Genomic DNA, 23,664 nt, shown 5'->3' on the forward strand with positions numbered 1-23,664 from the left:
GCTGACAGCCTTCCAGTAGTGTGTTAATTGCTGTTAAACTGTGCAATTTAACTGTAGTATTTTCCTCTGTTTTTCTAAGTTCTTTACTGTTAGGATGCACGCCTCTTGTGGTTCTGTTATCCTCTGCTTAGCTTCCATGCTGAGTTTTTCAGGCTTTTAATTTCCTCTTTGACTTAAAGGAGATTGTTTTGACTAGCTTCCTCAGTTTTTGTTTTACATCCACATTTCTAATGTTTAGTGTCTTTTGCACTGATTTTTCTCCAAGGATGTTGTACTTAATTATCCTGCAGTCATTGCTACTCAGTTTCTCAACCATGATCACTTCTTAAACCAGCGCTTTTGTGTTGCCTAAGACTATGATGATTTCTCCTCATGTGAGCTCTAGAAATAGTTGTTCCAAGACCCCATCATTAAAGCAGAAGTATGAACCTGTTGAGTAGAAGGAATACACAATCAAGTGTACTCCTCTCTTACACTGAATGACCACCTTGTGGGTGAAGATGAAGATAAAATTGTTTCTCAAAACCTTGTCGCATTTTGGTATTTAACCTGTTTGTATGAAAATAGTTCAAGTCATCTGTTATGGCTTTTTCATTATATTTAGTTGCTTCTTTGGCCTCCCCGGCAGTGTGCAATGTAACTTTTTCCTGATCAGGAAGCCAGTAATATAATACCTTTAGACCATTGGTTCCCAAACTTGTTCTGCTGCTTGTGCAGGGAAAGCCCCTGCCAGGCCGGGCTGGTTTGTTTACCTGCCACGTCCGCAGGTTCGGCCAATCGTGGCTCCCAGTGGCTGCGGTTCGCTGCTCGAGGCCAAAGGGAGCTGTTGGAAGAGGCACGGGCCAAGGGACATACTGGCTGCCGCTTCCAGCAGCTCCCATTGGCCTGAAGCAGCATACCGCGGCCAGTGGGAGCTGCGATCAGCCGAACCTGTGGACGCGGCAGGTAGACAAACCAGCCCGGCTCACCAGGGGCTTTCCCTGCACAAGCAGCAGAACAAGTTTGGGAACCAATGGTCTAAAGGTATTATATTACTGGCTTCCTGATCAGGAAAAAGTTACATTGCACACTGCCGGGGAGGCCAAAGAAGCAACTAAATATAATGAAAAAGCCATAACAGATGACTTGAACTATTTTCATACAAACAGGTTAAATACCAAAATGCAACAAGGTTTTGAGAAACAATTTTATCTTCATCTTCACCCACAAGGTGGTCATTCAGTGTAAGAGAGGAGTACACTTGATTGTGTATTCCTTCTACTCATCAGGTTCACACCTGCTGGCCAGTGGGGTGGGAGGAGGTATTGTTTCATATTCTCTGTGTATATATAAAGTCTGCTGCAGTTTCCACGGTATGCATCCGATGAAGTGAGCTGTAGCTCACGAAAACTTATGCTCAAATAAATTGGTTAGTCTCTAAGGTGCCACAAGTACTCCTTTTCTTTTTGCGAATACAGACTAACACGGCTGTTACTCTGAAGACTATAGCTGTGATAGCCTGCAACACCTCCTTGGCAAGCACAAGGCAGTTCTTGTAAAATTAAAAAGTTCCTGAAATTTGCAAATTTAGGGCGAGACTAATTAAGATCTTGGGAGAGAGCCGCATGTTTTAAAATAGATTGTACTGCACAGCTTGTACGTGTGCTGGTTTTATTCTGGCCTCAGAAGGCCTTTCTCAGTACCACCCTTACATAAACCTTATAAAGCTTATGCTCAAATTGGTTAGTCTCTAAGGTGCCACAAGTACTCCTTTTCTTTTTGCGAATACAGACTAACATGGCTGTTACTCTGAAACCTGTACATAAACTAATGGACCTTGTGAAAATAAACATGCTTTTGGCAGCTGAGAGTTTGTAGCCTGAGCCTGCCTGGGGGAATGGTTGAGTTTTAAAGGCAGATGAGCTAGTTACCAGCTCTCTGTAGTTCTGAAATACAGGCACAGAGCACAATAGGCTTTTGGAAACATGAGGGCATTCATTGCCAAAACACACCTTGACCTGCTTAGACCTGACACTGCTTTAGGTGAAATGGATTTTCTCCATCATTTCTCATTTTGAAATTGCAACTCTTGGCCAATTCAGAGCTCATGAAGCTCATTCAGAAATCTGACACTTATCTGAGTATTCTTGTCTGTATATATCTTTTAAGTATTCAGTACAGTTTATTTCTGAATGATGCTCAGAATGGTTCAGAGTCGATTATGGTCTCTCTGTGTGAATGGAAGTTTACAATATATCTGGGATTTTTGGTGTTTGTATTCCAATTCTGGTATTTACTCTCATATTATTGCTTTATACATATATACTTTTAAAATGGTGGGTTTTCCCCCAATAGTTTTAAAAGCTGCTATCAAAACTTCATCAATCAGCTGTGCAACAGCAGTTCATATGAATTCATTCATTTGAGTCAGCTGCTGGTTTAAATATTTTTAACTGCTTTTTAAAAAATATTAAATGTATTTTTAAAACCTGTTTTTAAGAGCCAGTGGCCTGACTAAGCCATCAGTTACCTGTGTACAACTCCCATAGAATTCTTTATTCTGGATACTGGTGATGAGATGAGCCACAACAGATTAAGTTTTATAGATTTATTAGACTTTAGTTTAACTTCTTTCCTTTTAACTCTATCTCTAAAGGAATGCTACACACAGTAAAGTCCATATAAGCTGATTATTTAGGCTAGGAAATAGAAAAATCTATTGTTGATGGTCAGAAGAGAATTTCCTCTGATTTTACATTTTTCCTCAGGTGTTTACAAGGGCAATGGTTGCCCTTCTCTGACATGAGAAACGGATAGGTTTAAGATGCTAGAGCTGTCCTCAAAAAGTTCCATATACAGTGGAGCCTGGTATGCTTCTTATCTGAAACAATTATCCAAGTTCAGAATAGCTGTGTACTGAGTAGACAAGATGAAAAGTGAGGAAGGCATAGAGAGAGACTTCAGCAGATGCATTAGTCATGATAATGTCTTATGTCCACACTAGTTTGGAAGTATGTTTCTCACATATGCTGTTTTATCTAACACCACTTCTTTCCTCTTTCCTTTCAGATGAGCATTGCTGTATGCATTGGATTTTTTGCTGCCTGGAGCCCATATGCCATCATAGCCATGTGGACAGCCTTTGGATCCATGGAAGGGATTCCTCCCCTAGCCTTTGCTGTGCCAGCTGTCTTTGCAAAGTCCTCAACACTCTACAACCCAGTTACCTATCTTCTTCTGAAGCCCAATTTCCGAAGCACCCTTGCCAAAGATTTTGGAGTTCTTCAGCAATTATGCATCAGGACCTGTTTTTGCCTCAAGGCCCTACAGAGCTGCAGTTATAGGTCAGTTCTGGAAGTCCGCCTGAATTCATTTAAAGGGAGAAATGAGTCCAGCTGTAACTCGGTGCAGACTGTGGAAGGATGTTCTTACTTCCCTTGTGAAAAGTGCAATGATACTTTTGAATGCTTTAAGAACTATCCAAAATGCTGCCAGGAGAGGTTAAGCACTATGGAATGCACTCCTCAAGAAAGTGTGTCTTTGGAGAGTAGTCTCCAAGCAAAACGGAAGCAGGGTGCCAAGAAATCTGTAAAGGTGGTTGTTCAAGGAGAAGAAAGCACTCAAAATGATAACTTTGAAATCACCTTGGAAACAATACCTGCACACAGCAGATTTGCAAATCTTTAGAGTTTCATTTAAGAAACAATAATGTAATGGTACCAGACTTCTTGATGTAACCTTTTCTAAACAGCCCATCCACTGCCACTTTCTATACAGTTTTCCTGGTTCCCACACCTGTCCTTTGATAGAATACCTAATGGAGCATGAACTTGTTAAAAAGAACGTTTGACTCTCACAATGCAGACTTCAGTAAGTATCTTGTGCTAACTGTATTCAAACAGTACTTACTTAATATTTATATTGCAGTGGTGCTCAGAGGCCTCTATCAGGATTGGGGTTGAATTGTGCGAGGTTCTGTATAAACCTACACAAAGCCGCAGTCTCTGTCCCAAAGAACTTGAAATTCAAGTAGTTAGTCTTACGTTCCTCAAGAGACACCACCCAAACCATCAGTGAAATAAACTGCATATGTTTAGTTATATAAATAATCATGTGGCACCAGCACATTTTGGTGAAGTTTCTATGGTGGTTCATAGGGAAAGTACTTGAATGCCAGTGTCCTAACCATTTAAACTCTACCAGTGATTCTGAATAATCATCATCATCATGTTCCCATTACGCCTCTGGCGTTTAGGGCAGTGACGAAGCTCCTCCACTCGTGTCTGTTTCTGGCAAGTCTTTCAATGGTTCCCCAGCTGTGCCCCAGGTTTTTCAGCTCGTCTTCCACAGCTCTTCACCATGTTACTTTCAGGTGGCCTCGTTTTCGCTTGCCTTCAGGTGTCCATGTTATTGCTACTCTAGTGATGGAATCAGTTTCCATCTGAAGAACATGGCCAATCCATCTCCAACGTCTCCTGGCAATGATGGTGCTCAGATCCTCTTGGCTGCACTGTGTCAATAGATCTTGGTTTGAGATTGTTCTGGGCCAAAAGATACAGAAGATTTTTCTGAGGCGGGTTGTATGGAATGAAGAGAATTTGGACATGTCATACTTTCTCATTTCCTAGTATTCTGCACTGTAAAGTAATGTTGAAAATACACAGCTCTGATAAATCTTGAGTTTGGTTTTGGTGTTGTATTTTGATGGTTTCCAGACTGTATTCCCCCCTGAAATTCTGAGTAAACCGCTATTTAAATGGATGTTGTTGCAACAGATAGGATATAGCTTGTTGACTTGGGACCTATAGTGTGGCTTCTCATCCTCTGCTTAAACTGTCTCCCCCTTCACCCTCCATCTATTCCCATGTGCATGATGCTTTTGATGTTTTTGTTAGTTTCCCATAGTTGCAGAGTGTTTGTTTAAAATGACATGAGCAGCTGTTTGTTGCAGAGTACAAAACATTTAGCATGTATTAGAGAAAAAGCTCCCGTGTGGCTAAAACACCACGCCTCTTTAAGAGCCATGAACCCTATAAACAAGCTGTTTTGTTTTGTTTTTTGAAGAATGTGCAAATTAAAACTGAAGTTTCGATTAGCATTTTCTCCAAAGTCTCTCAAGGCATGTTGTCAGTGATCGGAGCAAATCAAGGGCCCAGTCCCGCATCACTGAGGTTAAAGGAAGTTCTGCCATTGAATTCAAGTGGAATAGGATGAGGCCCTAAGGACTCAATACTGCAAAGGTTCATGTTTCTGCATAACTCTATGCACTGGATCAGCGTTCATGTCACACTCCCAGTCAGAACCCAGCCCAGGCTTATGGATCCTGGTCACATGTCACCTGATGCATGTTGCGCATACATGCTAAGAAGAAGACTCTATGCCTGTGGGTGTCGACATAGCATCTGGGAGGATACTTCTCAGCCTCGGTAGACCCAGGCTAGCTCTGCTCGAGCTGGCACGCCAAAAATAGCAGTGTGGCCACGGCAGCATGGTGGCAGTTTGGGCTAGGCGCCCTAATACAATGCCAGCGGACTCCCCCAGGGGATACTCAGCTAGCCTGAGCTGCCCCCTGTGCTGTTGCAGCCACACTGCACACAGCAGCACTGTGTAGATATACCCTATGAGTAGCCCTACTGGTTTCAATGAGATTTCTTACTGCATGCACACAAGTCTCTAGAGGACTGGGGCCTTAGGTGATTGGCTCGCTTCAATGAGATGAAATACCTGTATGTTGTGATTAACTGGAATATGATAAGAATGCAGGACTAGATAAAACAGGAAAAAACAACTCCGTTAACCCACGCCTTCAACTGAAAACACATGTTGGGGGAGAAAATAAGAGTAGTTTGCACTATACAGTGTCTGTTCTCTGGAAAATTCATGAGTATTTATACAATGGTTATTATATAATGTAAAGAAATCAAGTTAATGTATCACTGTTTCTTCCCTCCAAGTCTGCTTTGGAGTGCCTGAACTAATCATAAGTTTTGAGTGTGGAGTAAAACATTTGCTTAAAAATCAACACGTCACTTTCAACTTTTTCTTTTCTCTACAGTTCAGATTTCAGATGACAGGTAGAACATTTTTTGTTTTACAATGAACGTTGAATCCTCGGCTTATTTCTTTTTGGAGTTAATAGGAGCAGGATTGTGCCTTTGAAGAGAATTATGAAGCAATGCCCAGTGTCCACAAGCAATCAGACTGACAGTCCAATTCAGAATTCTGTTTGTTGTTTGAAAAAAGTTTTTCTTCTTATGTTAAATGCTTTTACTGGTGTGATCAGTCACACAAAATTCTCCCCAACCTGTCTGCCTTTGGATTGGTCCATCCATCATTTTCCGGAGTTAGACTATTTTTATGAGTTACTTGCAAATAAATGTATTTGCAAATCATGATGCTGCTGATTACAGGGTGGTCTTGTCATTATTTATTATAACCTTATGAAAAACTCTGGTGTCAATTATTGGAAGAAAAAAACTTTTGTTTTTCCAAGTGAAACAATAAAAGGAGTGATATCATCATATCTGGGGAGTGAATTCATACTTATTGTTGCTGATGGTCTGGTGCGATTTTTAAACACATTGAGTAAAATCAACTTTCAAGGACAGGTTTCAGAATAAATGTCAGTAGTAACAGCAGTAGTAGTAAAAGGAAGGGGATTTCTGGGCAGGTGGTAGTTTTTCATGCCCAACACGAAGAAACTAGTGTAAAATGTCATGCCTATCTACAGAAGTTGGTAGAGTAAAGGATATTACCTCACTAATGTCCTGGGCTCAATATGGTTACAACAACACTGTGAAATACCACACTTCTCAAAGTTTTTTTTTTTTTTTTAACATTTTGTAAGAGAATATGGTTGCTCGGGATATTTGTAATGGAATATGAAGCCTTTGGCTCTCAAGGTCACCAGTTCAAATCTGACCCAATCAGAAGTGATTGAAAATCATTACCATCTGGTGGCTGTTTGGAAGGTTTGGTGATACAAGTGGGTGATCTCAGATCCTAACAGATGGCTAACCTCATCACACACACAGATGCTATCACAACTGCCATGAAATGGCACTTTTGTTGTCAGGCAGGTGGCTAGTAGGAATGATTGATGTTAACATTACTGGTTAGTTTAGATCTTTAAAAACAAACACCTTTGATTTGAAACAAGCTGATGATTATGCACAAGATTATAATTGTTATAAAGAGGACAGTAATCAGTTTTTCTCCATGTCCACTGAAAGCAGGACAAAATAAGCAACTTAGTTTCTAGCACAGACAATGTAGGCTAGATATTAGGAAAAACTTTCTGACTATATGGATAGTTAAGCACTGGAACAGGTTATCTAGATAAGTTGTGGAACCCCATCACTGGAGGTTTTTAACAACAGCTAAGACAAACACCTGTCAGGGATGGTCTAGATATACTTAGTCCTGCCTCAGTGAGGGGGCAGAGGCTGGACTAGATGACTTCTTGACATCCCTTCCAGCCCTATGTTTCTGTGATTCTATGACAGCTAGTCTATGTAACCACATGAAACTATTACCCTCATCCTCCCTCTCCCAGACCTTCCATTTATTTGGCACATTTACTTGTTATGTCTTTGTGTTAAGATAGGTTGTACATTCTTTGGGCAGGGACTGTCTCTTGGTATGTGTTTTTACAATGGATCTCCAATCCTGCCTCAGAGCCTCTGGACCCTATTATAATAAGAATAATAAATAATGATCGTGTCAAGGTCAAGGACTGAAAGAGCATAGAGACTCAGGGTAGGTCTACACTTATGGTGGCATATAGAGTACAGACACTGTATGCCCTGTTAGCATGGATATAAATAGCAGTGTAGATGGTGAGGTGCTTAAGTTGTATAGTCAATTGCTTGATCACACACTGATACATTATGAAATATACTCAAGAGCCCAAATAACTGATGTCAGTCAGGTTTGCTAATGTGGTACAGGCAAAAGGTTCTATACAATACCTGTGTCCGAAGAGCTATCCTGTGTGGTGATGTTATATTCACCTGACACAAAGTTACACCCCATAAGCCATCTTTTTATACCCCACTTGTTTTACCAGTAAAAGGTACTATATATGTCATTTGAAACTGGATTCAACCCATCAGCTTTTTACCTTGTTCTTCTGGTACCCTGGTGTACACCTTATCATTGTTTTGAAAGCATGCATTCCAAGTCATGATGTACCTTCATCTCTGTACATTCCAGGTACTAAGGAATGTGAAGGTACCTCCTAGGCCTGTACCAGGGTAAACAGACTTGTGAGGGTAACTTCCTTTCTGTTGCTATGAAGAAATAACCATATGTTTTGATACTGACACTTTTCCCATCTACTTAAGCCAAAGTTTACTTCAGCTAATGGAAGGTGTTATGGGATATGTAGCATAAGTGAACAGGATTATAATAAAGGTGCAGGCCAATTTCGGCTATCTAACTACTATATCTATGCTTAATAATATTTGTTTTTAATGCTTAAAATATGGAGAGAGTGCAGATAATACCTTTTATCAGCTGTTTGAGTTTGACTTCCACCTCAGATGTGGTACTTTCTGCCTCCATATCCTTGTTGCTATTAGTGACCCTAAGCTTTTTAATCTCTGCCCCATCCTCAGTGCTCAGTGGTCCCACACTTCCTTGCTTTCTTTTTATTTATATGGCTATAGAATCCTTTGGTTTTAATTCCCTTTCCAAGTTCCAATTCTGCTTGGCTTTTAGCAGTTCTCACTTTGTCCCCACACTTTCTGACCTCCAAGAGGCAGCTTTCTTTGCTGATACCTCCCCATCTTCCATTCCCTGTAGGCTTTCTGCTGTCTCTTAATCATCTGTTTGAGATTCTTGCTCATCTATCTTGGTCTGAAACCCTTCCCTATTAATTTTTTCTCCTCGCTTAGGATACAGGCTTCAGATAGCTTCTACAACTTTGACTTAAAGTAATTCCAAGCCTCCTTCACATTCAGATCCTTGAGTTCTTCACTCCAGTCCACTTCCCTAACAAATTCCCTTAATTTTTTTAAAGTTTGCTTTTTTGAAAATCAAGGACCCTTGTTGCAGATCTATTTTTGTTTATCCTTTCATTTAGTTTAAACTGAATTAGCTCATGATCACTCGAACCAAGGTTGTCCTCTATAACCAGTTCTTCCATGGAGGTCCTCACTACTCACCAATACCAAATGTAAAATGGCATCACCTCTCGTTGGTTCAGCAACTCTTCGGTGAAGAAATCTTTCAGCTATCACATCCAGGATAATCTGGATTATTATTATTTTATTTTATTTTATTAGCACTTATCCTCCTTATCTAGGAAGTTAAAATCTCCCATAATTGCAAAATTCCCAGAAGGATTTATGTAATTAAAAACATTAAAGAGGTCTCTATCCATATCCAAATCAGATCCTGGTGGTCTGTAGCACACCCCAACCACTGTATCAGAGGAACCTTTAATCGCTTTCTTCCCCAAAGTGATTTTGACCCAAACAGACTGTCTTATACATTCCATCTCTTCTAATTTCTTTACAGTGTACTTTATCATTAATATACAATGCTACTCTGCCACCTTTGCCTTTATTTCTGTCTTTCCTGAACAGCACATGCCCTTCAATACCTGTACTTCTGTCATGACTACTATTCCACCATGTTTCTGTTATCCCTATATCTGGTTTCACTTCCTGCAGCAGTAGTTCTAGTTCCTCCATTTTGTTACCCAGGCTCCTTGCTTTGGTGTACAAGCATCTTAATTGCTGCTGCTTGGCTTCGCTCACATTCCTCCCCTGATTGGGTACAGTCATTCTTGTGCTAATTATCACCTATCTGACTAGTATCAGCACTATCCTTCCTCTTAAACTCCATTCTCCTACCCACTGCTGTTCCTTTCTCCAGTGATGTATCGGATGCCCAACCAGAATTGGAATTTTAAGTGTCTTTACTGTTGTTCCCTGCTGTATATATTGTTTGTTATTACCACAGCATCTAGGAGCTCCAGTCCTGGACCAATCCCTACTGTACTAGGCAGTATAAAAACACAGAACAAAAAGACAGTCCCTTCCCCCAAGGAATTTATAGTCTAAATATGAGACAAAAGACAACAGATAGATACAGGCAGATAGGAGTACAAGGAAACAGTGAAACACTGTTGATCAGCATGATAGCCAATAGTCTCTGCACACCAGCAGTCTAACTGTTGTCAAGTTTTCTAATAGTCATCATGGGACTGGAGAGTTCTGAGGAGGGATTAGAAGGTCAATAAAGAGGTGGCTTTGCAGATGTTCTCAGGGGCTCCTCCCAAGCATGAGAAAAGGAATGAGAAGCATGAACAGTAGAGGATACTCTGTGTCTTTTGTATACTACCACATATATTGCTCCAGTATGTAAGAGACGGGGATTTGTCTTCGTTCACTTTCCGTATTTTATGGAATCCTAACAAGGATTGTGCTGTTGTTCTGTTTGTTTATTTGATTCTCAATGGGGTGTCTTTGCTCTGGAGTTGAGATGTTACAGAAGCAGTTAATACAGGGGGAGCAAATATTGTAGAGTAGTATATTAAGTGAGAATCCAGTTTACAATTATTAGATATATGAAAAATGGTCTTTTGGGAAAGCTGAATTAACCTTGCACATTTTTGAAGGTTACCATATGTCCACTTGAGATTATACAGAGATATGAACTTTTTATGCAATTTAACCATATTTTGCACATAGTACCACCTATTCCAATTTTGAATTGGAAATCCAGAATGACTGGGTTGTGATAAATCATTAGCAATGACTGCATATGTTTCTACTGAGCTGCAGAGGACAAGTTGATGTTTAAGAGCTGGAAGGAGAGACAAGGCCTGATTCAAAATTCTGTTACACTGGCTTTCTGCTGATGTAATTCCACTGGCATAAACCAGTATAACACAGTGGAGGATTAGGCCATATAAATTCTTGATTCTTATGGCATTAATTAAATCATTTCTGAAGTAAAACAGCATTGACCCAGTAAATTGTTTTGGCACAGTACATAGGACTTCATGTTAAAAACAACAGCCCAGATTTCAGCCTGCACCGAGGGCTGCTTAGTAAAGATTGTGGTGACTGTCAGGTTGCCTTGACACCAGACCTGGGGTAATTTAGAGCAGCTGTTCTTATTTATACCAGTTGGCTATGGTTCCCAAGGGACTGCATGCCATTTGCAAGTAGGCAAGATCTGGTTTAAAATTTCAAATTAAAATGATTATTGATTGAAAAATTGGTTTTCTGCAAAAAATGGACATTATCATAAAAATTCCCTTTTTTTGATAAAACTAAAAGCCTCACTTTTTTTTCTTTTTCAGTTTTCCTCCCCTTTTCTCAATCAAACTAGCATGCTAAAAAAGAAGGTAGCTGCCACAGCACGAATGATGAAAGGTACTAGACGTCCCAAATATGTACCTAACATCTCTGACAGTCTTGGGGTGGCTAGCTCCCCTCACACTGCTGTGACTACCCTCTATTTTTAATGTGCTAGTTCAGTCAGAGCTAGCCCCGGTATGTCTCTTCAGGCTGGGAATCACACCCCAAGCTCAAACTGTAGACTTACTCTTTGTATCTTTAGTTCATCTGGTTTGAAAAGCATTGTATAAGTGTGCATTATTATCATCATCGTCTTCAACTTCTGAGAAATGACTTTCCCAGGTCTTATCTTCCTAGTAGTATCAGTAAGCCCTTTGCAAAAACTTTGTCAATAAAAGAAAAAGTTTCAAACAGGAAGTTTTCAAGAAATGCTAGATTTACACATCAAAATCTAGTTACTCAAACTTTTCATTCTACTGTTCATGCTATAGCAGAAAATATTTGGAGGGTATGACGGGGTGTGCATACCCCGCACTGGACAAGATAGGATTAATCAGTGGTTTGAGCATTGGCCTGCTAAACCCAGGGTTGTGAGTTCAATCCTTGAGGGGGCCATTTAGGGATCTGGGGCAAAAATTGGGGATTGGTCCTGCTTTGAGCAGGGGGTTGGACTAGATGACCTCCTGAGGTCCTTTCCAACCCTGATATTCTGTGTTTTTCTGTAATAGGCAGCAGAAGTCCCGCCCCTCAGGCCATGCTGGGTATGCTCCAACTGCTGCCTCTCTATAGAAGGGAGCAGCCCAACTCATTCTAGGCTGACTGCTAAGGAGGAAGGACGCTTGATGGCGGCTCCAGCCTAGGAGCCACTTCAGCCCCTGATTGCAGGAACCAGAGATCCCGAGGCCCAGACTGGAGACCTGTTGCCTACAGCCGGTCGACTGGGGTCTGAATCCCAGCAAGCTACCTGCGCCGAGGAGTTCAGTACGCCTGATGACGAATGGACTGCAGCTTCAGGACACGTGGTAGGAAGCGGTCCAGTGAGGTGGGGTGAGTGGTATCTCCCACCTGAGGAAAGTCAGTGTGTTGTAGCATGATTCCCCGCTGACTGGGTGGTGATCACACTCACCATTGACAGGGCCCTGGGCCAGGACCTAGTGGAGCAGAGAGGGCTTGTGTCCCCCTACCCTGACTGTCACCACCCCCAGGGTAGTGGCCTCTGACTCTGGCCATCGGACCGAACAGCCCTGACCCAAAGGGCAGCTGTATAGACTCTGGCCATTAGCTGAACAGCCCCGTCCTGTCCCAAAAGAGGACAGGGTGTGCATACCCTGCTACAGAGGGCTTGTTGTCAGTTTGTTTCAAATATTGTCACAGGAATTCCATGAGAGTGTTCCAACAGCATCATACGTGGTAATTTTCCATAGAGATGCTTTCTAAACTCTTACCAGCTACCTTTATAAAACTGAAGGATCCAGTCAATGAAATTTCTACTCTGGTAGCATGGACAAGTCAACTATTCCCCTCCCCCTACCCCCTTCAGTAACATTCCAATCCCAATATCAATGAAAATGCAACTGGCTTGTAAAAAAAAACTGCTGTAACAAATCCAGGTTAAAATATTATTCGTCCACATTAGTAAGGTGACAGTATTTCTCAAAGCAAAAATGGGACACTGCACAGAGCTGGTCTGAGGCCCGTGGGGCTGGGGTTGATAGCCTGAGGCCCGCCTGCTGCCCAAGAGTCAGAGTAGCCTTCAGCCTAATGTAGACAACCCAGAAGGGCTGCCTAAGTCATGAGCGCCTCCCCAGGCTACCCTACAAACAGCAGTATTACCCATTATTTCAGCAGCACTACATGAAATGGAACTGTGTCCAACATCCTCACTTCTTAGACCCCCCCCACAACATATTCCCTTCTGCCAGGGCAGAGCATTCTAGCATCCAGGATGAGTAAGCATATTTGTACCCCTTGTCATTTTTTGTCACTTTTCTACCCCATTTCCCCCTGCCCCACAACTTTGTGCCTTGAGCAGCTGCCCCATGCGCCCCACCCTGGTTACAGCCCTGTGCCAGGGCTTGCAAGGGCGTCCTTGAAAGACTGGTTTATGAATTCTCCCCCAGCTGGAACTGTGGCTTTTAGAGCTCCTTTACATCTTTCTGGCCCTTTTGCCCAGCATATGTAGGGATGAGAATCTCACCAGAAATGGTCTAATATGTATAGGCTTCTAGCATGGTGGCACTTATATGATGGAAAAAATAAGACACATATGAAATCAAATAAGAGGTATATTTTCAGCCTGGTGATTTAAGCCCTTGCAATCATTGGAAGCTGCATGGCAAAATCTACCTGCACTGGTCACTAAGGGCCTGATCATGCTATCTGGGAGAGCTTTGCATGTGGAATGACTATAGGACTGGCCCTAACCTTGTACCATAGGAACCCCATGATGTTCTAAGCGTACTTCTGCTATTTCCATATATTCGATGTCACTCTTGTGCTCAGAAGCCCATGTCCTTAGAATGACTAAGGGCAGCACAAAGTAGTCAGCTCAGGGACAGGAGAGCCAGACAGCTCAGCATGTGTGTGGTTTTTTTAAGGACTCAGCTGAACTAATTTTTTGTATATGTTTACAAAAAAAAGTCCTTCCATTTTGTCCCTTCATCTTTTTAAAAGTAAAGAATTGAAGGGCCTGAGCCTTAAATATGCCATACAAATCCTCAAATCCACAATGAGCCTTAAATATGCCATTCAAATCCCCAAAACCACAATGGCTGGTAAGAGACCAGTAATTAAATCCCTTCTCCTTTATTTCTTTAAATACACAAACACTCAATGGGACCCATGCATCCGAGAGTGCTAAAGGAATTGGCGGCTGTGATTGCAGAGCCATTGGCCATTATCTTTGAAAACTCGTGGCGAACGGGGGAAGTCCCGGATGGCCGGAAAAAGGCTAATGTAGTGCCAATCTTTAAAAAAGGGAAGAAGGAGGATCCTGGGAACTACAGGCCAGTTAGCCTCACCTCAGTCACCTCAGTCCCCGGAAAAATCATGGAGCAGGTCCTCAAAGAATCAATCCTGAAGCACTTACATGAGAGGAAAGTGATCAGGAACAGTCAGCATGGATTCACCAAGGGAAGGTCATGCCTGACTAATCTAATCGCCTTCTATGATGAGATTACTGGTTCTGTGGATGAAGGGAAAGCAGTGGTTGTATTGTTTCTTGACTTTAGCAAAGCTTTTGACACGGTCTCCCACAGTATTCTTGTCAGCAAGTTAAAGAAGTATGGGCTGGATGAATGCACTATAAGGTGGGTAGAAAGTTGGCTAGATTGTCGGGCTCAACGGGTAGTGATCAATGGCTCCATGTCTAGTTGGCAGCCGGTGTCAAGTGGAGTGCCCTAGGGGTCGGTCCTGGGGCCGGTTTTGTTCAATATCTTCATAAATGATCTGGAGGATGGTGTGGATTGCACTCTCAGCAAATTTGCGGATGATACTAAACTGGGAGGAGTGGTAGATACGCTGGAGGGCAGGGATAGGATACAGAGGGACCTAGACAAATTGGAGGATTGGGCCAAAAGAAATCTGATGAGGTTCAATAAGGATAAGTGCAGGGTCCTGCACTTAGGACGGAAGAACCCAATGCACAGCTACAGACTAGGGACCGAATGGCTAGGCAGCAGTTCCGCGGAAAAGGACCTAGGGGTGACAGTGGACAAGAAGCTGGATATGAGTCAGCAGTGTGTCCTTGTTGCCAAGAAGGCCAATGGTATTTTGGGATGTATAAGTAGGGGCATAGTGAGCAGATCGAGGGACGTGATCGTCCCCCTCTATTCGACATTGGTGAGGCCTCCTCTGGAGTACTGTGTCCAGTTTTGAGCCCCACACTACAAAAAGGATGTGGATAAATTGGAGAGAGTCCAGTGAAGGGCAACAAAAATGATTAGGGGTCTGGAACACATGACTTATGAGGAGAGGCTAAGGGAATTGGGATTGTTTAGTCTGCAGAAGAGAAGAATGAGGGGGGATTTGATAGCTGCTTTCAACTACCTGAGAGGTGGTTCCAGAGAGGATGGTTCTAGACTATTCTCAGTGGTAGAAGAGGACAGGACAAGGAGTAATGGTCTCAAGTTGCAGTGGGGGAGGTTTCGGTTGGATATTAGGAAAAATAGGAGGGTAGTGAAACACTGGAATGCGTTACCTAGGGAGGTGGTAGAATCTCCTTCCTTAGAAATTTTTAAGGTCAGGCTTGACAAAGCCCTGGCTGGGATGATTTAATTGGGGATTGGTCCTGCTTTGAACAGGGGGTTGGACTAGATGACCTCCTGAGGTCCCTTCCAACCCTGATATTCTATGATTCTATGATTCCATGCCTTCCTCTTCTGCCTTCTCTCCAGCAACCCTGTGCAGCAGGGGTTGCGTGGGAGGGACTAGCAGATATTTAGCCTCTTCAGTTCAGCACCATAGAGTGCAGCCACGAAAGGGACTAGCAGATGGAGCTGGAGGGAGGGTCTAGCCCCTAAGAGAGTTCCTCCCATCACTGAAACTATGGAACAGAGCTCAGACCAGAGCCCTGCTCTTTGGGCAGAATCAATCAAGGTAGCCTCAGTGCAGAACTACACCCTCATCTCTGGAGCAACTGGAAGAGCCCAAGTTGGAGAAAGCAGAGGCTGAAGGAATGAGGAGCTGGACAGTCAGTGATTTCAAGAAGGCAGCAGATAGGGGGCCTGTGATTGGGGAGAAGGGGTGAAAGGGAGAGCCTGCCACCAGGGAGCGGGTGAAAGGGAATAGTGGGCCTGTGACCCACAGTATTGCTAAATCTCAGAATTTCTGGGGTGTTTTTTCCCCTAAAGCTCTTTCTCCTGGAGTCAGGTGATTGCAAGAATCTCAGCTTTTTAAAAATAAAGCAAGTTTCTAGCCCTCATGGCAGAGGAGAAAATCTTGGAAATGTGACCCCTCTAGGATCTAAAATAAGAACATGCCTAAAAAGAACCTATACTGTATTAATAGTAGAATCTCTTGATTTTTGGAGGCCTGACTAATTATTTTGAATGCTTGGGGTTGGCAATCCTGGACGAGGGATGAAAAGGAAGCAGGCAGGCCTGTGATCCAGCAGTGTGGCTGGAGGTTGAAAGAGGGGAGCAAAGGAACCTGTAGCCTGCAGGGTGGGGGAATAAAAGGGAGCAGAGCAGAGTGGACCTGCCTATTTATTGCAGGAGGAGCTGGGAAGCTATTAGGTGGGAGGGGGAGAATGTGTTTATTGGGGGAGAGGGAAGAGTGTTTAGCTGGTTGAGCTTATTTGGGGAGATCAGGAATGATTATGGGAGTGTGTGGAGGGAAGGTGAGGGCAGAAGTAATTTTTCGGAGGGGGCCAAGGAGAGGAAGAAATAGTATCTGATTACAAGCCCCAGCGCAGTGCTTATTTTGGCTACCTGGCCACCACGGTCTAAAATAGCCATTGGGCCTGATACCTGTCAGCCTTATAGTGGGGAAATGCCAGTGAAGTCAGTAGAGTTTCACTGGACTGAAATTAGTGTGAGCTTATGGTCAGGACCTCGTAGCAGGGGCAATTTTCCACTTTTGCCCTGGCCCATTCATGCCTCTCTGGCAGTGTAAAGGCAGACATGATCTCCAGAGTGTAATCCTAGTACATGGTGTGGTGCTGCTACAAGATCCCTTCCCTGCCCCCACACACCCAGCCTCCTGGCCACTGGTGAAAGCAGCTTGAGGCAGGGAAGCTCTGACTGCACCAGCCGAGGTCTCCTGCTCAAGGCTAGGTGATGTGGATGGCAAGGAAGGGCATGTGAGCAAATTACTCTGTGCTCCAGCTATTCTGATCTGTATGAAACCAATAGGGACTATTGCAGCCAGAACATAATCTCCAAGGTTGCGCTAACTTGTGCCCAGGGCCGAGTAGGCTCTTGGACAGCCAGACAAATATGGGAATGAAAAACTGATTTACAGCCCCGTCATTTCTACTCTCCATTCCTGCATCAAATACGATAGAGAATTGGCCCTGCATTTTGTGCTTGTATACTGCTTACAGGTGTAGCTAAACTGATTGTGGCATGCAGGAGAGATTACAATCAAACACAGGTAAAGGAGAGGTGAGGAAGGAAAAACAGCATATCCCTTATGTGATTTCTCATATATGGATCACAAGTTATTCAACATCAGCAGTTGGATTTCCCTTTCTTCTCAACAGATGCTTCAGGAAAAGCATCTGATGAGCGCTTATTCTTATTCTCTGCACAACTGATATAATGAAATATCCTGTTGGAAGTGATTGAAGGATTCCTATTTTGTAGAAATAGTTTGCACAGTAGCCATCATTTCCAGTTCTGAGTAAAACAGCTACATGCATCTCAGAGGAGTGGCTCAGTCTCAGGCAAAAAGAAGCACTCAAGGCAGTTAATTGGCAGTTATAATCCCTGTCTGCATTAAGAAATTGAACTGCTGCTGTCAAGGTTACTCAGCAGAGGGACCAGCAGAGCCAATACTGACAACTTCACTAAGACATCACCAAGCCGCAGTATTTATTCTGAAATTGTACCGCAACTAGTTTTCTCCTGTTTATGTAAGCAGCCAGAGGGATCACTGCTGAAAACTATTGAGCAATCATTCAAATTCCTAGCGTAGATGGAGGCTACAGTTTCTGGTTGAATAGTTCTGTAGTTAAGCTGAAGGGAGAGTTATTTAGGATGGTATTACTCAGATAGTAAACTCGAGGGACTGACTTTTGTTGTGGGTTTGTTCAGGCCCTAGAACAGTGGGGGCCTAGTCTATGGGTCCCCGAGGTTCTACCACAATACAAATTATTATAAATAATCGGTATTGACTACATCTTGTGCCATAAAGGAGAACCAGGGAATGGCAAGGAGAATTGGGGAAAAGGAAAAGAGCCTGGAAAAAGAGCGAAGTAAGGAGAATTAAAGAGGGGTAGGTTGAGGAGAACTGTAATGCAGAAAACGGGGGGCAAAGAAAATTGGTTAGGGAATGAGAAAGGTAATGAGAACTGGAAGAAACTTTCCAGCCCCTTTCAACTCAATGCTTAGGTTGAAGAGAAAGAGAAGGTGAGGGGAAGTGAGAAAAAGAAGTTGGAGAAAATAAAACCAGAGAACAATGAGAGAGGAGTGAGGGGCGGATATAGAACAGGGTAAATGTGCCCAGAGCAGGGAGTGAGGGAGAAACTGGTGATCTGTTCCAGCATTGCATTTTCAGAAATGGTTACCTTAGTCATGAGCAATAATTTCTGGAAGCAGGAGATGCATAATGGATCCAGGAGTAGCTAATAACAGGAATAGGATTATTGAAGTTTAGTACTCACCAACATGGAAACTCCTGGCATAGCTCTTGGCTGCCCAGAAAGAACAGCTGGAGACTTGCAGAGCATGGGTATTGCCTTCCAATGCTTTCATTATAGCCAGGAATGGCAGAACCTTAAGGTTTCCGATGCTCAAGCTAAACTTCCTTCTTTTTTTTTTTTTTCCCCCAGAAAATTCATAACTCCTCTTTTCATTTCCTCTCCCTTTCACTTTTCCTATCCAGTCTGTATGGCCTCAAGCCTGAGTGTAGCTTTGTGCATGGAAGTGCCCTCTGTACATACAGGAGTACCTTTACCTGTGTCAGTCTCATTTAGTCACCTGAATTATGTTTGCAGGACCAAGCTCTGTTCATTTAATTTATTTCTCAGTCTCTTGTGCCTTCTATTTTTTTTTTTACCTTTTCCTTCTTCTTTTTCCATCTTTTCTTTTTATCTTCCTTTGTCTTTCGAGCACTGTTCTCTTCGTGCTTCTTCACTTACCGTCAGTTGTTTACCAGATCTCAACAGTTCTCTTTTATCTTTCCCTTTTCATCCCTACTTATCCTCTTCTGCTTTGGTTTCCACCTTTTCCTCTCTAAAGATGCAGGTTCCCATTAAAGTTACAAGTGAACTGAGTCTCAATTAAGCCCTATTGGCCGTTGGTCTATATCATAAAAACACCACAGCATTTCCTAGCATTTGTTATGGCTAGTAATCTTTAATTCCATCCCTGTAATAGTGCAGTTTGAAAAGATCATTGTCTGCTGCTTTGCAAACAGATTGTGGTGGACTCTAAATCACTGCCAATTTTTTCATCAAGATAGGATGTTTTTCTAAAAGATACACTTTAGGAATTATTTTGGGGAAGTTCTATGTCTTCTTCCATAGAGGAGATCAGGCTAGAAGATCACAATGGCCTTGGAGTCCATGAATCTATACAGTGATCTTTGCTAGCCCCTGGTGAAATATGCACATCAAATCTGTTTGCTTTGGTAACACTCAGTTGTTTAGTTGCATACCAGATGGCTTCTCATCTTACAAAACTAAACTGTTTGAAGCTGTTCAGTCAGTTCATAAATCAGCAACATATAAATCTCCTCAAAACTGTCAGCATCTCCAGCGCCTACAGAATAGGGACTTATTTCCCCTCTTGTTCTATTTAACTTCACAGTTGTATGTCATACACCAGACGAGGGCATCATCTTGGTTCATTTGAGGCCTACATCAGATTTTGAGACAAATTGTACTTGACTAGTTCAGCTCGGATTAGTTTCAGTTCTGGTGGTTTTCTTGCAGAATGACATGATTTTCCTCTTACCTAGCACAATGTTATCGCATTCCCTCCCACTTCCATATACCCCTTACTTAAATATTAAATGCAAAACCCACATTAATGGAGCACTGAAGGTTACACAATTGTTTTTAAAAACGTAATGAATTGTGAAAGTTATGGTTTCAATAACAACTTTGTTAATCCTATTTAAACCATCTACATCAGTGGTTCTCAAAGCCGGTCCGCTGCTTGTACAGGGAAAGCCGCAGGCGGGCCGGACTGATTTGTTTACCTGCCAAGTCCACAGGTTCAGCTGATTGTGGCTCCCACTGGCCGCGGGTTGCCGCTCCAGGCCAATGGGGGCTGCAGGAAGTGGCGCGGGCCAAGGGACGTGCTGGCCGCCCTTCCTGCAGCCCCCATTGGCCTGGAGCGGCGACCCGAGGCCGGTGGGAGCCACGATCAGCTGAACCTGTGGACGTGGCAGGTAAACAAACCATTTCGGCCCGCCTGGGGCTTTTCCTGAACAAGTTGTGGACCGGCTTTGAGAACCACTGATCTACATCGACTCTTCTCTACTTAGAGCAGAATTATGACTTGTGTGTATAAATATATAGGTAGGAGGATGGCTGTGTATATGTATGTACACACACACACATATGAACACAATGCAGGGCTAATCCTTGGGTCCAGTGATTTGCACTCAGTTCAGGGCCTGAGGGGGAAAGCTTTGTGCTACTTATACATTTCTTTTCCCCTCCCTCAAATTCTGGAGCTGACTGGGAAGACTGTTTCAGCCAATGGTGCAAATTAGAGCAGGTTCAGGGGATGAGGTGTTTTTGAGATCTGGATCCAGAATCAAATTTTACCGCTTAAACCTAGTTCTACTCGTTGGCCAATGTTGCCCAGAAAAGAAAAGGGAAAGCTAACTCTAAAGACAACCACCCAGCAGTACTGATCCCTTGGGGTGGGGGGGATGGGACATGACACTGAGAACCAGAGGGCAGGAAAAGGCTTTAGGAATCTCACTTGGCTTGGAGACATGGGGGTCTTTTTACTGACTCTACATATTCACTAGCACTTGCATACCGAGGACACATAAAGCTATTAAACCGGTTTGAGTTTTGCCTACCAAGGCTAAAGTTGCCACTGAGGGGACACATGCAGGGTTTCTATTGTGGTTAATAGGGGCTGCAAACAAGCATGCGAAGGCAGGATTTGGTCCTAAAAAATGTAATGCACTGTAAAACTTGATTAAATTGATGAGCAGGAGTTTTTAAAATGGCACTAAAGACTAAATGCAGCCTATTGAATACCCCAAAATAAATCCCAAAAAACACAACCAATAATAGTAATAATTAACAAATAAATAAATCACAAAGCTTTTCACAGGATGGGACCCTGGCCGTAGAATTCTGTCTTGGGCAAAGATTGTTTAGCCTCTGTCACCTTTGGAGAGTGGTTTATTTTCAGTAAATGATTACTGGTGCGTTCAAGCCATATGTAATATATTAGTTCCACCTACAGCACTAACTGTCACTTTCCATTATACTTCTACTTCTCACTAATTTTAACAAAACAACTTAATTTTATCCTGGCTTTCATTTTATGCACCATTAGTGTCCAGCTGCTAATGCATCCTGAACTACTTATGACCCTAATAAAGACTCATACTTATAAAATGACATATCTTTGCATTAATCCCCAAATTAAATGAAAAGCAGCATGCCAAGAATAGCTTACCCATATTAGAAGGGAGCTGTCTTGTAAAATGCATCCTGATTTGGCTAATGGAATTTCAGTTAATGGGCTGGGAATTTTCATCAAGGATAGTCTTGATGTTTTTGAATTCTCGGTGGGAAAATTAAGAAGGCTTTCTGTGTGTGTACTGCTGCAGTTTGTCAGTGCCTTCATAAAACCAGTATAAATCAATGATGTAACAGAGGTATAAGATCTCAGATAGGAAAAAATAATAAAAACACTGGGGCAATTTGTTTTATGATCCCTCCATTCCAGAAACCATGTACAAAAGTTGCTGTTACAATCTCAGTATCTACCCACACCACCACCAGCAGTGCAGAAGTAAGGGTGGCATGGTATGGTATTGCCACCTTTACTTCTGTGCTGCTGCCTGCAGAGCTGGACCCCCAGGCAGCAGCTGTCACTGTCCGGCCGTCCAGCTCTGAAGTCAGCACGGAAGTAAGATTGGCAATACCACAAGCCCCCTAAAATAACCTTGTGGTCCCCCGCTCCCCCCACAACTCCTTTTTGGGTCTGGACCTCCAATCTGAGAATTACTGGTTTCTCCCTTGAAATCTGTACAGTATAGGGTAAAGCACACACAAGGCCAGATTTCACAGGAGGAGACTAGATTTCACTGTCTGTGATGCATTTTTCATGGTCATGAATTTGGTAGGGCCCTACAAATGACCGTTGAATGTGCCTTGGCTGTTTAAAGGTCATTGGTGCTGTCTTTTTGGCTGGTTAGTCAGTGGTCATTGCAGCCTCTGTACTCTCCATAATATTTATGAATCGAAGGGGGAAAAGTTTTCCCCAAGGGTGGGCACTGAGGCTGATCAACTGGCTGCTGATTTTGAGCATCCAGATACAAGGGCAATTAGAGGGGTGCAGCAGGAGGCTATTTGAATCAGGGAGGCTTTGAAGGAGCATTTTGACAGTGATTCACACTAATGTGTCTGTATGTGATGCATTCGGCCAGGCAATGTTTACTTGCCACCATGAATTACCCCTGTAGTGCTTGCTTCTTGAGTGTTAATTGCAAAGAGCAAATGTTCCTACCCATAGCCAATGTGTTTCAGTGTTAGCACTGAGCAATGTATGTATTTCACAAATAAAGACTCATCTCATTTCAAAGACTCAAGTTTAATAACCAGGGTCAAACATAAACTTTTGGTCAAACAGGGGACATGACCAAGAAGACCAGTCTTTCGGTTAGGGCTCTCACAGCTGAGTCTAACTCCAGCTTTCATTGGGAAACAAGTCCCCAGGAATGGAGTGCACAGGATACTGTGAGGGACTGAGAACACGCGATGAACGTGGTGGAGGAGTGCGGGGAGGGCATGGACTGGAGTTCTGTAGTGGCTGGAGAGGGAGTCGGACACAGAGTTGTTGTGATTGCAGGCTAATGAAGGACTTCAACATCTCTGTCTGGTCCTTGAGGAGCTTTACCATCTGCTTCTGCCTCTGTGTCCTTTCCTGGCTATCCAGCCTCAGTCTTTCATTAACTGTCTCCCTCCACGGTCTTGTTTTGCTTCTGTTGATGGCAGCACCTCATGAAACATATCCTCCTTACTTCTCCTGGGTCACCGCCTTATCTGATGGAGGCACTCCTGTTACCAGCTTTGCCTGTTAGTTTGGGATATGCTCACTTATTAGGGTTACTCTTCGGGGAGGTGGGGAGGTCTGAACTTCTATCAATGAACTGCTTGTGTCACTTGTGTTCTCATATGGAGCTCTACTTCTCCCTGCTGCAAGTGCCCTCCCAATGGAGCTATTCTGCAGGACCTAGGTTCCCCAGGGCTGGGTTCTTCCAGCCCCAGAATCAGAGGAGCACACACACACACATTAACAGAGCGCGTCTGAGGGGACCGGGTTAATCAGCACTCCCAAATTGACCCCTTATATGTCCCTGGACTCAGTAGACTGGTTCTAGCAGCACTTCCAAGCTGTCACCCTCATAGGCCCTTGGATTCACCAGGCTGAGTCGAACAGCACCTCAAAGCTGTCACCCTCATATGCCATGGGCACTGCACCAGAATAGAATATGCCTGAGCAGACTG

At 43.1% G+C, this 23,664-nt stretch overlaps 1 protein-coding gene across 1 annotated transcript in view; it reads left to right on the plus strand.

Moving 5' to 3' along the window:
* The window catches only part of LOC311516367 (opsin-5-like), a gene marked incomplete at its 3' end in the record, with an annotated part of 58,965 nt that extends 55,299 nt beyond the window's left edge, over positions 1–3,666 (plus strand). The window contains exon 6 of the mRNA XM_084620348.1: positions 3,049–3,666. Within this exon, the coding sequence (XP_084476474.1) occupies positions 3,049–3,666 (618 nt within the window). The remainder of the gene's footprint in view (positions 1–3,048) is intronic.
* Positions 3,667–23,664: the final 19,998 nt, after the last annotated feature.

Source organism: Lepidochelys olivacea (assembly GCF_965140295.1).
Source record: "Lepidochelys olivacea isolate rLepOli2 genome assembly, chromosome: 2".
NCBI classification, from domain to species: domain Eukaryota; kingdom Metazoa; phylum Chordata; order Testudines; family Cheloniidae; genus Lepidochelys; species Lepidochelys olivacea.